Below are 15849 nucleotides of genomic sequence, written 5' to 3'. Positions count from 1 at the left end.
AAAATACCATGTTAAAATGAAGTAAAAAACGTATTCTAATCAAGGGCCGCATATTAGTAATTAAGCCAGAAGGAAACAAACATACTCCAAAGCTGCCATAATGTACTATTGTGGAGGATGGGACTGAAATCATTAAAAATATTTGATTGGCGAAGATAACAAAGAATATGAAAGTAAGCGGTTAGAAAAATCCGGAAATCATTTTGATGTTTTCTGCCCCGTCTTCCTCAGTATTCAAATCGATTGGTTTCGATAAAATTTTTGTTATTTTTCCTAAATTAATTATGTGGGAGAAAAAGGGTAAAACCCTTGATTTTAGCGAAATTAGTTCTGTTTTCTAGCAGACTAAAGGCCGTATCACACAAAGCGAAAATTTGCTCAATTCAACCATCAATTCAACCCCAACTTCGACTTTCTGTTCAACAACCACCTGAAACAGTTGAACTATGGTTGTCATACGGTTGAAAAGAGTTGACCTTTGATAAACGAGTGATTTCTTTCTTTTTAGGCGATTTAGCGCTGTATACATAGACGAATAAAATTTTTCATCGAAAGACTCAACTCGTGTGTTAGTTTAATTTAATTTAATCGACGGCAATGGATCCTTCCTTAGCAATTTCAAGTTAGATCATTTACAGTTTGATAAAGAAAAAAAAGATAAGAGAAGGACACTTTGGAGTAAAGCATGGCGCTTACGAAGTCAGAGATTAGGCTGTTATGAAAATTTATTGAGAGAACTGTTTGTTCTCATTTGTGCAATCTTAGACATAAAAGTTAAAAATATATAATTAGTTTTAATATTTTAAAAGTAAATTAGGAAAAAAAATCACCATTTTGTTATAAATATATTCGTTGCATGCTGTAATAATTTCACTTATTATCATAAATTAAACACATAAGTCACAATGGATTTTTATCTTTAGTTAATAAAAATATTTTTAGATTATTTTTTACCTTTAGTCATATGCTTATTCTAAATTATTCAAGTAAATTACCTTTAAGTTTTTCATATATTTAATAACATAATATAGCTTTTCGCAATTTATATTTACTATGTATATTTTACAACGGAGAAAACAAAATTTAATATAAAAGTAAAAATAAAAAGTAAGAACAAAATTTAGGAGTTTGATTATTTTTTGCACCAAATTAATGCAATAACAATTTCCTTTTTAATGTTGACTTTAAGTTTTTGAAAAATTATTAAAATAGTTTTTTAAGAGTTCGATAAGTATTATTATATATATGTTTAGTGAAATACTCTAGTTTGAAAAAAAATTGTGCTATTTATAGAAATTTAAAAGTTTATGTGAAACTGAATTTTAAAAAAAAGAAAGCCATTAAACGGCACTATTTTGTTAAAGGTTCAACATGAATAAACACAAACTATTTAAAAATTAGGAAAAAGAAGAACTGATAAAAGTGAACAATTTATTCCAAAAGAAATGTAAAAGCAGTTTCGATTAATTTTTTATGAGCTCTTAAATGATGTTTCCTGTGGTGGCGGGATGTTACATTCCAAATGTTCTCTTTTATCTTCAAGAGTTCAATAAATGTGCTCTCCATTTCGATGCTCCATTTAGAAGTTTCCCCAACGGAAGCTTGTTCAAAATTTTGACTCATCTTTGCTGCAATACAAGTAAAAAATTTTATTAAGAAAGGTGAAGCAAGTGTATTTAAAGCAACAGACAATAAGGAACAGTCATTAAAAATAAAATAATACCAACCAATTAATTCTGTCAGCATATTGTTAAGGTATGAGTAAGTTTTTTATAATCAGTAAAAACTGAAATAAATTTTTAATGGTTTTCCATGTTTTTATAATAAAATTAATAGAAAGTGAAATTAAAATTATGTATAATTACAAGGACAATTACAGTTACTTGTCCCATTTTTTCAAATATTTAACCTTAATAAAAAGACTTCATTTTTAAATAAATAATTTTAACTTTATCTTTAATTTCAAAAAATAAATTAATCTATTAAATTATGAAAAACCCAGATATAAAAAGTACCTACATATTAGTATATTTAAAGTTAAACGTGTGTTAATATTTTTTTATTAAAAATATTACCTTAAAAAAACCTGTTAAGTGCTTTAACGGGTAAAAAAATATTTTCAACTTCCTTCATAATTTATTCCAAACCTGCTTATTAATAATATAAAGCATGCAACTGCATTGGAAAAATTGATCCTTACAGACTAAGTAATTTAAATTTCTATCTAATTTAATTTCATTAAATATTACTTTTTGAAAAAACCCGCTTAAAGTTTTTAATAGTAATATAAAATTACAGATTCAAGTTTCTTCAACTTTATAAATACTAAAAACTTAATCATATAAAGCATGCAAATCTATTTGAAAAACTTATGCTGCAGAATAAATTACATAAAATTAAATGTGAAACAATAAGTTTTAATAAAAACATTTTTTTTTTAATAAAACCCACTTAGTGTCCCAAGTAGGTTTTTTCAAGGTGGGCCCACTTGTCGAACTCTGATAGAAAGTGCAAAGTAATTGGAAAAAACCAAATTTTTGTTCCGCGAATACTGACAAACATACAGTTTAAAAATAAAATACAAAGAAATTAATTCTGTCAGCTTATTGTTTAGGCATGAGTAAGTTTTCAGAAAAGTTTACTTATTATAACGCAATTTTTTCCTTTGTAGAAAAATATTCAAAATCACTGAATTCAGTAATAACTCTAGAATAATTGCTAGTATAATCTTATCGGAACTATAGAAAGAGCAAAGTAATTGGGAAAAAAAACTACATTTTAATTCGGCGAATACTAACAAATATACAGTTACGTACAAAAAAAATAAAATGCAATTCATAAAATTTGTTTATCATTTAAAGTAATGTCAAAATATAAAACAAAACTACTTTTACGTACTTGCAAAATTTACTTCAGATTGGTGAATTTGGCGTAGAAAATCATACTTTTAATTCACGGTTAAAGACATAACACATTTATAACATAAACTTCCTTAATGGTTAGAAACAGATTTATACTTCTTATAAAATAACTTTAAAATCAATACTCAATTAAAAACTCACCTTAATTAATATATAACAAATAAGATACGCTGCTTCGTAACATAAACTTTGCGGCCATATTGTTTTTGTGGAAATAAGTAATTTCCAGTTATAAACTTTATTTTGAAGTGAAGGGAAGTCAAGTAATAATCAATGTGACGTAAGACATCGTGTTCTATAAAAGAACGAACAATTCTTTTCATGATGAATGAAATGCCCGCCCTTCTTTTTAGTCTTCGGCCGATGGCCTGATATCCGTCATAGGATTAAGATTGTTGATGATGATTCTTTATATATTTGTTCAGCATTACGATTTTTAGATTTAAGTTAAACATTTAAAGTATTAATAAATGTGTTCTCCAGTTAACTTGTGTAATAATCTTTTTTTAGCGTACTCTGCTTTGTGAGTTAAACCCACAGTTTTGACTTGTGCTATCCCATAACCCCATACGGTTGCTGCCACCTGATTGGTTGAATTGTGAAGTTGCTTGAACACTTTCGAAGAGATGTGAAAGAGTTGAACAACAGTTGTTCCAACTCGGATAAGTATACTGTTTGTCTACGATAGGTACTCTGTCCGCCACAAAGTCTGCGGCAGTCTGGTGCTATGGAAACAAGAAGAGAGCATTTTAGGGAGGGTGGCTTCGATGAAGAGGTCTCCTTTTCTTTCGCCTTCGATGATAGCTTGAATGGGGAGTATACCAGATTGGCTGACTCAGCCACCAGTAGAAGACTTATTTAATCTGATTCAAGAACTTTTTTAAGATTCGCATGAATATTTCTTTCTTACTTAAAATAGTTCTCTCGATTCAATCAGTTGTTATTTTTTAAATACAAAGGAAAAAAAGTGAACAAATTCTGACATTAAGGGTAGTACAGGTTTTTTAAATATTACTTTTTAATTTTACGATATTTATTATGAATGTTCATTGATTGTTAGATGGTTTAATTTCTAAACTTGCACATTTTTTAAAGCAGTTAATTTCTTTTATTACTTGAATTTTCTGGAAAAAGTGAAGAGCTTAAACTTAATAACTCTGATTTTAAAATATAAATAGAAATAAATAAAATAAAAATAGTTCACGTTATCTGTGCCGGAGAAATATTAAATATCTTTGTTTTGATTATTAATTTTTAAATATTTTACTTATTTATTTATTTTTGAAACTGAAAGCAAGTGACCGCAACTAGGATGAAATCTAAAACTATCAACGATGATTTTTATCAGCACCCATCAAACCATCTGAAATTATCTGAAGTTTTTTTTTGCTTAAATTACGTTTTCTTATTTATATTTTATTGTAACCTGTACAGTTTTTTTTCACTATTTATTAAAAACAGTTTTTATTAGCAAATTTATTTTTTTCTTAATAACCAATTTACTATGTATGATAAATTTATAGATGAGTTATTTATTAATAAAACATTGAGCTGCTTTAAACAATTTTATACAATTTCCATACATATTCCATACATACATATAAATTTTTTTAATTTTTTTTCTAAAACAGAAGCTTTTGAAAAAGAGAAAAGATTTAAAAAAAAGGAATCACACGCTCTAAACGATGTTTCAGGCGCGAATGCTCATTTCTCTTAACTCTAGGGCTAATACAATAGATCGAAGAAAGAAGTCTCCTTTTCTCCCACCGAAACCAGTCTTAAAGAGGGACCCCGCACCCCTACTTGAAATAATCATACCTGGTTACCATAGTCCCCGCCACCCCTCCAGACGAATGGCGGACAGAGTACCTATCGTAGACAAACAGTAGCACACCTATATTTTCGGACGGGGTTGTCTTCGGAGTTGAAGTTTGGGTTGAGTTGAGGGTTGAATTGAACAAATTTTCGCTATGTGTGATATGGCCTTAACACTGAATTACATTTTATTGTTCAAGAAGAAGGGCCTACCATATTGTTGATAATTAATTCAAAGTCGATGAATTTCTTTTTTTTATATGAACTCCTGCTCTTTTGTTTTTAAACTATCCTTATTTATTTGGTTGTTATATTTATAAAATTTTAGTCCAACTTATTATACGTTTACTAAAGATTCGTTACCCTAACAAACAATTGGGATTTAACCCGATGAGTAGCACTGTTGTGTTTCGTTTATATAACTTCTTCTGGCGAAGTAAAATCGGGTACTACTCGATCCGGTGCTTCCTAGCTTCATGTGTGTCTGCGCTGGGCTCACAAAAGCTGCAGTGCATTGGAGGAAGAAAATACATTCAAGGCTGAACAAAGGTTTCACCGGCCCAGGGACAAAATTTATCGCGGGCCCGGAACAATATTTATCACAATGAATGAGGAAAAACCTTATTTTCATATTTTCATTGAGGACCTTTTATGCAAAGTTGTTGTTTTGCAGTAGATATAAAGAAATTTCCTGCCATTTTCCTTAAATTTTTATTTATGTTTATTAATTTTTGTTAATAAACAACATATTTTTTGTAAGGAATTTTGTTGGCCCTCAACCGTCCCAGATCCCGGTACAATCGTCCCTCTCTCTTTCCTCCCCCTTGAGTACGGCTTTGACTACATCTTTGACAGCAAGTATAATTTTCTTATATTGTCCCACAAAATTAAATATCTGCTACTTTTTCCCCAAAATTCTAGTATTTCTTAGTTTTCCGAAGAGTTAACATGTATACTAGTGAGATAACACCGGGGACTTTCTAGAAAAAAAAATAATTTAAAAATAGTAGTACGTCTATGACTTTTCGAGAATTATACATTGTATGTAACTAAACAATGAATCTCTTCAGATCAATGAATATAATCAGATAGTTTTTTGGCCGAACAGTTTTGTAATCCAAACAGGCCTTCTAATCTTAGCTACCAGAAATCACCTCACCTTCCTCTATATAAATTAGACATTTTTGACAAGGTTTTTAAAATATACATAAAGACAGTGATCATTATGAAATAGATTGTATCAATCTGTTATTGCTTAACATAGTTTAATAATTTCCTCTGGTATTTTTCATGCTATAAAATCCTTAATAATATGAAAAAAGTCTTTTCATAACAGTTAAATGAAAATTCCCATATCAACTGGAAATTTAACAATTCAATTAATGACCATTCCCTCGATACTTCCCATTTTTCAAAATTCTATGCTATTTCCGGGAAATTTCTTGGCTTTATTTATTTACTTAAAAAGCCTTTTGCATCTGTCAGAAGCAATTTTGTGGACATCGTTAGGGGCATTTCAAATTAAACTAGTTGGATGAAGTCAATGAGTGGTTTGGTGTAAATGATTAAACTTATATGCAAAAAAAATAAATTATGATAACTAATAAAAACTGATTAAATAATTTTGACTTTCCAACTACACACCCGTTCATTTCTATAAAATTCAAAGATTACACAGGACTCACTTCCTAAAGCAGGACTCATTCCAAAATTGATTAAATTTTTTTTTAATCATTTAATTTGCTTCAGTTTCTCTTCAATTCCGTGTCCTTTCTTATTTGCTTTCGATGATCCCAAGTAATCTAGGTGATTGTCAGCTATCATTTTCGAAACCTTACATGTGACATCCAAATGTTTGTTTTCAGATTATGGGTCGCACTAGGCAAGAGTTCACCAATGATGGATGCACGCCGACTGAGTTGCGCTACAGACCCCTCAAGCACATCCCTCTCTACTTGGTAAGCATCGGCAACGTCCAGATGAGCCTGGGCATCCACCTGAGCAGTCGACTCTCCGTGGACACTTTGTGTCCCCAGATAGACATCTATCAGCTGCAACCTCTGACCAATGTTCGTATAGGAGGAGAAGCCCTGGGCACTGTCGGTGTGAGTATAGTGTGGCATTCGGTATCATTTAAAAAATAGTTTTCAAATATTATTTTTCTGTTCTGTTTATGGACTTATACTCCTTTCCTGGTATTCCTTTTCAATGGATTTATACTCGTTAATCGCAGTTTTTAATTACAATGAAGAAATCATATAAGAAAGTTAGAAAAACTTTCATTCTTTTTATGGCAAAAGAATATTTTATTATTTGAGTCGATATGAAATGTTAAGACAGGGAATGCTTAACAGTGCAAAAAATACTAAAAGTAGAATGCATTATTTTGTTCATGTAATTACATTAATGATTATCATTGATCATTAATGATTAAAAATAATAGAAAAAAGTTGTTAAAGTTCAAATGTTTTTTTTTTTTCCTAAAAAATATTTCATTGCATTTATGAGTTTACTTCTTGTAATCTAAATTATTCTAGTAAAAATTGCATTTTCTTCCCCTTTCTTAAAGCTTTCATCTCAGAATCCTATTTATTTGCTTCCAGTGTCTGAAATTGTAGCTTTTATTCGGGTTCAGCAATTTTGTCAAAAGCATTTTAAAACAAAATTCAAAAACTGTCAATCACAAAAGATACTTTATGGTATGCACCAATATTGCATTTCCATGATAAGAATAATTCCAGCAGAATTCTTCCTTCCAAAAAAAAAAGTTTTTTAAGAAAAAAGCTTATAATTCAAAAATGTTAAAATGGTTAGGAAAATCCATTAAATTTTATTGCAATATTTTGTATTTATCGGGATAATTAGGGAGTAATTTCCCCAATTGAAAGTTATTCTAAATAAAAGTTAGTTACAAACATGGAAGTCTCAAAATTCGATCACGTGTTCCGTTTCGTTAAAAGGAAGTACTAAAACCGTTTCATTAAAATATTTTATAGTTATCGGGATATTTAGAGTGTCATTAGCCTAATTGATAGTAATATGTGATTAACACGTCTGTACCAAGATAGAAGTTTCAAACATGAACCATATGTTTTCATCAAATTGTTAGGATAAATTGAAGAACTTTTCTTTCAAACTGTCGTGGTCATTCGATTGATTGACAATAATGTTAAATAATCCCTTCAATCACTACCAAGTTGTTATTAGCTGATTCCAGATCTTGTGCTATTAAACTGTGAAGAGGTGAGTTTATGCAGGTGATTGACTATGTGGAAACGCTAAGTGTATAGACGGGTAACAGGCAGCCAATTTTCCCCTAAGTTACGGTACTTAAAATAAAAACGCTGAATAGTCAGAGCAATGATGTCGAAGGCAGTAGGTATTACCTAAAGATGTAAATCGTTGAGTTTATGCAGGAAAATATTGTGGTTCTAAAACTGCGTAGCGGTGAGTTCGCTTGGGCGACAAGCTAGTCAACGCAGGCAGCTTGTCGAAAAGATAAAGCAATAATACTCCTCATAATTACTGTCCATGAATTTAAACACTTTTTGTTTTTGATTTGTTGTGCAAGCTTCATGTCATTGTTAAGGTAGATATTTAATTTACGTCCACCTTTTAAAACTGACCACTGTTCCCTGGATATGGCCGAAGGATAGCGGCATTGAAATTTTCACTGACGGCTCTAGTCTGGAGGTAACTGCTGAAAAACACTTTAGGAATGGATTGGTAATAAAACTTAGTGGCGAGACTGTTGATGTTACCTCCTCCAAGGATCACCGGCAACTGCAATACCCTTGTGACTGAGCTGCTGGCCATTAAACATGCCTTGACTTGGCTTGCACACCACCTACCATTCCCACATAGCAAAATAAGCTTTATTTTCACTCAGCAAAAACCTTTTAGTGTAAACCTAACAAGGTTTTTACGCGGTTTACGTGCAAACCTTCAAATCTTAAAACAAAATCTGTGACAATCTACTCTATTCTACGCACATTACCCTCATCCAAAACCTTGATAAACAACCTTCTATATAAAAACCCGAAAATCGAGGTTGTCTTAGGGTATTCAAGCATGAAAAAATCCTTGAATAAAGCTAGTCTTAAGGTGAAAATAATCTTAAGTCTAGGAAATTATAAGGTTTCTCTTCGCAACGTCTTGAATGCTCAGCTAAAATCCACTAGTCATGAAATTTTAATTGACAATGCAATTTAATGCTATCGCTAGTGGGACGTCAGCTAAAGCGTCATTTGTGGACCCAATACTTTTTAAAAAAGCTTCAAAACTAATGTTTAATCCTTTTGGTATGAAAGGTTTGAAACTGCAATATTTTTGCTTCATTGAAAAAAGGTTTTTAATACAAACATTTTCGTGACAATAAAAAGAAAATTGTGACATGCGAGGTTGCCATAAGGTTACATGCCTTCTGGGATTTACACTAGCCACAGGGTGCTTGGAGAACATGAGCAAGCTTTCTTCAATAAAGACTCTATTTGTGATTATTGTGGCGAACATCAGACTATTAAACACTTGCTCAACTTTCACCTACACTTCCAAACGCTCCGTGGCAATCACTTTGACCAACTAAACACTTCATCTCAATGGCCGACAGAGGCATTATAAAATCAATCATTAAAATCCTCTTTGAAGGACATGCTGGCCCAACGAACTCAACATTGACTTTAATCTTTTTGGACATTTCAATTCAAATTCTCGTCTTGCTGTGATTTTTATGTCTCTCTTTCAGCTTGAACCTTTCAGCTGTTTTATTCGATTTTATTCGATAAACTCTTAAATGTTTTAATTGCCTTGTATATTTCATTTTCAAATTTTCAGTACGACAGTCTTTGTCACTTAATTTATACACTTTAAATTTTAACTTGATGGTATGATTCTACTATGTTTTGAAATTTTACCCTGTCTAATTTTTAGCTTCTCATTTTTGAACATTATTTTTCATTTTAACTTATACCACCTAAATTTTAAATTAATGGTTTTAACTTGATCCTTTTATCGCTTTAAACCTTTTGGTTTTGAATGGCTTTGCTATTTTAACCATTTAAGATATAAAATTTTATCTTTTCATTTTGTTTTATTTTGTCCTATTGACTGGACTTTGATTATTGACTGGACTTTAATTATCTTTTGGTCTTCCTTTGACCATTTCTCAATTTTAATCTAGTCTGTTTTAAGCAACTTGAAATTTTTAACAAATATTTTTCGTCTTTGGATTTTATTACCTTTAATAACTAATCGAGAACATTTTGTTTTGAAGACTGCATTTTTAATCATTTTGTGATCCACATCAGCTCCTGTTGGGCATCAATTATCAACCTGGTTACTGCGTTTTTGTTCATTCTGTTATTACATTGTTTTACTTCAGTAAATGTATAAGGCTCCTTCGACCTTGAATAGATAATAAATCACATGGTCATTAACTATATACATTGAGTGGTAAAAATATGCTATTCTTGTTCCTACCATCTGCGAAATTTGTAATGTTTTTAGTTTTTAATCTTGAGTTTGGTGACGGTCTGGGAAGGATGAACCGAAGACATGCCATCACAATTTTGATGCTCTGCAGAGGGGATGGCTCCCCCGCTTTGGTAGCCCGACAACCTGCGCGATGTCAAACACTTTGCTGTTTAACGAACACCGATACCATGCACCCTCGGTTTCTAAGCAAACTGATCAAAGTGGTCACCCAAAAGCTGCTGTCCGCAGCCAGTGATGTTTGGTGTTCTACTAGGAGCCATGTCTACGATCTGTTTACTGCGGGACATCACATGTTATGAAATAATTTGAATTAATATAGTATATTTCTAATTTTCGATGAAGGAAATAAGCTTCTAGCAATTGTGAAATTGGAAGGGAAGAGTCTAAATAAGTTTGGGAACCACTGCTCTGAGCACTTGTTCATTGGTGATCAATATACTCAGAGGGCGAAGGTTAAAGCATTTAATCTTGCTACTGTTAGAAGAAAAACTCTTTCTTAAAAGGTTTGTTCCTTGCATTATTTAAAGTAGTTGAGTTAACATTTTATTTTGTATAACATATTCATTGGTTGATATTATATGTTTCTTGATATTCTGTGAAAGAAATTATTCGGTTTTTGTCATTTCAGTTCATTCGAGGTGCCGCGAATCTTGGTGCGAACTTTAACTACAAACTACAGTTTACGTTCACACCAACGCCCAACATGTGCCTGAAAGGAAGCCATGGGTTCGATCCCATGAACATCAGTTTTGAATCCTACTTCCAGGTCAGTTTATAATCTTTTCGAAAGCTTGAACTACCATCTATCTTAACCAATGAGCTCTTCAAAAAATCACGGACTGTCTCCTGGTATATAGAAAGAGGTAAAAGGAGCATTTCGAAAGACCGGCACAACTTGTTATTCTCTCATTTTGTGACGCATCTGATCGAGATTACGTTCTAAAAGTAAATATTTACCACAAATTTGTTCCAAAACTAAACCGGAAACAAAGAGGACAACCACAGCTCATTATGTAACTGAACTGGCTTCGAATATCAACAAAAGTTTATATTCAAAAAGCTGGCGAAAGTAAGACAGACATAAATATTTGTTACTTTCTCTTAATTTATGTATTTTGTTTTTCATGGGTGTGATTCGTTGCTTAAATTCAATTTCTTAAGTACGTAATGCCTCCTTGCGGCATTGGTTAATGCTCGATATCAAACTTTTGCCCGATATCAAAATGTTCTGTTTAAAACTTTTATGTATTTTAGAGTAATTTTTATCATTACTAGAAAATATGCACCTTGATGTAATTTGATTTCCATTTCTTCAAATTTGAATTGCATTCTATTCCATTTATGACAGGTTTTATTAAGCATCGAAAAATAACAAATTGTTTATATTATTTCAACTTATTATTAGTTTATTTTATTGAATTAGCAACGACATAAAAATTATTCATGTAATTTATATTTTAAGTAAAAATCTATGACAAATTTAAATCTTGAAAGTCATAATACATGACTTATTGAATACCATTGGTCCCTGAAATATTTTTGGAAATAACTTTACATTCAATATAAAAACAAAAAAATTCTTTTGATCCATTCAAAATTTTTAAAAAAAAGAAGTAAAAATTTTAAAAGAAAGAAAAGAATAATCCTAAATAAAATCAGGAAGACAGTTTGAAGAAAAAACTGTGTGGATCATTACAAAATACCCAATGTCAAAAGCTCTCATAAAATGTCATAGGTGTAGACAAATTTTAAGTTTTAAATTTCAGCTAAAAATTTTCTAATTTTCATGAAATTTTAAAATATTTCACAGTCCCAGGAATCCTGTCCCAAAATGTAAATCCACTCAGCCCTTTCTTAAGCGACGCATTACTTTGAAGTCTTTGATTTATTCTCCTTCTACAGATGATTGTTTCCCATTGCCGTACAATTCTGATATTAGTTATACTCTTAATTGTGCGCTTGAATAATAAATGTTTACTTATCTTAGGCGTTCTCGTAAATGGGATGAATTTTTCACTACTGTTTATAGGAAATCGTTTGCGGATCATTCAATTAAAGATCATTCTAGTATCCCACCCTTTTTCAATGTATGGAAAACTATTGTAATTTGATATTTTGCTCCCTGGGATTCTCACCAAACCTTCATGTTTCTTACCCCCCTTCTTTTTATTGTCTTGATCCCGCTAGTTACTTTGTCCTGATTGGTTAAACCACTTTGCATGTGTTTATCTTTTTACTTCTGTACTGTCATTCCGTGTTTAGACACTAAAGAATTGTCTAGAGAATCAAAAGAATAGTATTTCTGAACTTGATGTGTGCTTTATTCACTTTTTTTAAACTTTTGTATATTAAATTGCGTGTGCAAATAGCTCAGACATAAAAAATGGTTTACTCATTTAAATTAGACTTAAAATCCTACATCTGTTCTTAAGAAACAATAACTCAAAACCTGAATTTTTCCATTCTTAAAACGAAAACTATTGGAAAAGATTTTTATCTTTCATTTGGATTGAAATTATTATTATTTTTTTAATCAAAACGCAATACAGAGAAGTCATACCTACTTATGGAGCTCTAGCGGTCGATTGAAATACAGAGGTATAAACTCGAGATTATGAGTACGTTCACAGGGAGAAATTTTCGAATCGCAACACTCATTTTCTTTCGTCGCAAAATGTTCAGCGCATGAAAAATGCAGTTTTGGAATGGTACGCGTATCACAAAAAACAGACGCGTTATGCAGGCAGAACAAGAGTACAAGTTCTACTCACGATCAAAAAACACACGATCGAAACGCAAAGAGGAAATTTGCATAAGGTAAAGTTAACAATCACAGAAAGACGTTCAACAGATATTTGATGCAGAAAATCTCTAAAAAGTGGGGTTGGGGTGGTTGACGGAACATATGCACAATCCGACGGAACTTTCACTGAAATCATTTTAACATCAAAGCTCGCCAGTTTCCTACGTCATGAACTTGTGCTCAGGCTTTATCATGATTCACTTAAGTTCAGTTCACTTCTAGTTTTTAATAACAAATGAGTTCCAAACCAAGAATTTTTAAGACTTTTCTAATTCAAAACATGTTCACTCGTGAATCACCGCATAGTTTTTTCACACAATTGTTTTTTTTTTTTACTCTCTTTTTGAAACTACGGTTTTGAAATCAATAAGCTATCGTCACATTATAATAAAAAAAAACTAAATAACCCATATTTCTATCCTATATATATGCTTCAATTAAAAACCTTATACTTTTAACCTTTTACTTAACCTGAAAAAAAACTTTAAGTGAACCATGGTATCAAGTGCATTTCAAACCATTTTAAATCATGATTTGATGACTTTAATTCAGTGATGATAAGAGTTTAAGTATAGGGAAAAAGCATTCCCCATTCTTCCAAAAGATAATAATTCCGACTGCCCTATAGATTTTGTTCATAGAAAATTCTTCAGAACACCGATAGTTCTCTTTACTTGAAACAGGACAAATGCTGACCCTTCCTAATCCAAGAGTTCTCTGCAAATATGGTGACCGGAAAATTATTTTATATGTCGTTCACCGATTCTAAGGGGTCAATGAAAGAGACACAAAATGGAGTTTTACCCCTTTACCAGGGTAGGCAAACACAACTTTATTTTGCTCGATGGATTATCCAATCGATTTGAACTCTGTGCGATCATCGTCTGAGCCACAACAATCGATTTCTGTTTGTCTACGATAGGTACTCTGTCCGCCACAAAGTCTGCGGCAGTCTGGTGCTATGGAAACAAGAAGAGAGCATTTTAGGGAGGGTGGCTTCGATGAAGAGGTCTCCTTTTCTTTCGCCTTCGATGATAGCTTGAATGGGGAGTATACCAGATTGGCTGACTCAGCCACCAGTAGAAGACTTATTTAATCTGATTCAAGAACTTTTTTAAGATTCGCATGAATATTTCTTTCTTACTTAAAATAGTTCTCTCGATTCAATCAGTTGTTATTTTTTAAATACAAAGGAAAAAAAGTGAACAAATTCTGACATTAAGGGTAGTACAGGTTTTTTAAATATTACTTTTTAATTTTACGATATTTATTATGAATGTTCATTGATTGTTAGATGGTTTAATTTCTAAACTTGCACATTTTTTAAAGCAGTTAATTTCTTTTATTACTTGAATTTTCTGGAAAAAGTGAAGAGCTTAAACTTAATAACTCTGATTTTAAAATATAAATAGAAATAAATAAAATAAAAATAGTTCACGTTATCTGTGCCGGAGAAATATTAAATATCTTTGTTTTGATTATTAATTTTTAAATATTTTACTTATTTATTTATTTTTGAAACTGAAAGCAAGTGACCGCAACTAGGATGAAATCTAAAACTATCAACGATGATTTTTATCAGCACCCATCAAACCATCTGAAATTATCTGAAGTTTTTTTTTGCTTAAATTACGTTTTCTTATTTATATTTTATTGTAACCTGTACAGTTTTTTTTCACTATTTATTAAAAACAGTTTTTATTAGCAAATTTATTTTTTTCTTAATAACCAATTTACTATGTATGATAAATTTATAGATGAGTTATTTATTAATAAAACATTGAGCTGCTTTAAACAATTTTATACAATTTCCATACATATTCCATACATACATATAAATTTTTTTAATTTTTTTTCTAAAACAGAAGCTTTTGAAAAAGAGAAAAGATTTAAAAAAAAGGAATCACACGCTCTAAACGATGTTTCAGGCGCGAATGCTCATTTCTCTTAACTCTAGGGCTAATACAATAGATCGAAGAAAGAAGTCTCCTTTTCTCCCACCGAAACCAGTCTTAAAGAGGGACCCCGCACCCCTACTTGAAATAATCATACCTGGTTACCATAGTCCCCGCCACCCCTCCAGACGAATGGCGGACAGAGTACCTATCGTAGACAAACAGTACTTCTTTGGTAAGGAAATGGAGTGATTTAGAGAGTTATGTTGGTAACACTTCTAAACGAGTGCGGATAGTGGAATAAATCTGGATTCGAATCATGAAGGTTTTAAAACAATTTAAGGTTGGTAAGAAATTTAAAGAATTATATAATATGTAATTTGCATGCATTTCTTTGAAATATTCTCATTTAACTCTTGATAAATATAAACATCTATCATATCTTAATGATGTAAAAAGCAGTTTATTAGTTTGACAAATGTCATGTATCGGATTTAATAATATGTAAAATTTTGAAAAAAAAACTAAATACTGTAAAAATTAACCTTTTAAAAATTAAATAAAAACCTATTCAGTATTCTTTATTAAGAATATGTAATATAAATAAAAAAGGAAAAGTCACTTTTTTTTAAGTCATTTGTTTTAAAATAATAAAAAAGTGTTAGAAGCAGTAAAAAACAAAATGTTTCCCTTACAAATTAACAAAAAGGAAGGAAAAAAACACCGAATATATATTTTTGAATTATCGAAATTCTTGGTCAATACAGAGAATACATGTAAGGGTATCTCCACACTATAATCAACTACAGTCAAAAGCTTCCGAAATTCCAGAACCATCTCTCACAGAACAGCAATTATGCGTTCACATTGTTGAAAATAATCTGTTAAAAGCTGTTGAAGTCACTGTTGACCAATACCTCCT

General features: G+C 31.1%; 1 protein-coding gene across 4 annotated transcripts in view; it reads left to right on the top strand.

Moving 5' to 3' along the window:
* Positions 1 to 15849, top strand: part of LOC107442993 (uncharacterized) — a 128669-nt gene that overhangs the window by 100429 nt on the left and 12391 nt on the right. For 3 of the 4 annotated variants that reach the window (XM_087160496.1, XM_087160494.1, XM_087160495.1), the window contains 2 exons: positions 6602 to 6841; positions 10858 to 10995. In XM_087160496.1, the coding sequence (XP_087016622.1) occupies positions 6602 to 6841; positions 10858 to 10995 (378 nt within the window). The remainder of the gene's footprint in view (positions 1 to 6601; positions 6842 to 10857; positions 10996 to 15849) is intronic. The other variant, XM_087160497.1, reaches the window with a different exon arrangement.

The sequence above is a fragment of the Parasteatoda tepidariorum genome, chromosome 4, assembly GCF_982258835.1.
Source record: "Parasteatoda tepidariorum strain Cologne lab strain chromosome 4, Ptep-v5.0, whole genome shotgun sequence".
NCBI classification, from domain to species: domain Eukaryota; kingdom Metazoa; phylum Arthropoda; class Arachnida; order Araneae; family Theridiidae; genus Parasteatoda; species Parasteatoda tepidariorum.
Note: the sequence above shows the minus strand (reverse complement) of the source record. Positions and strands in the feature narration are given on the sequence as shown.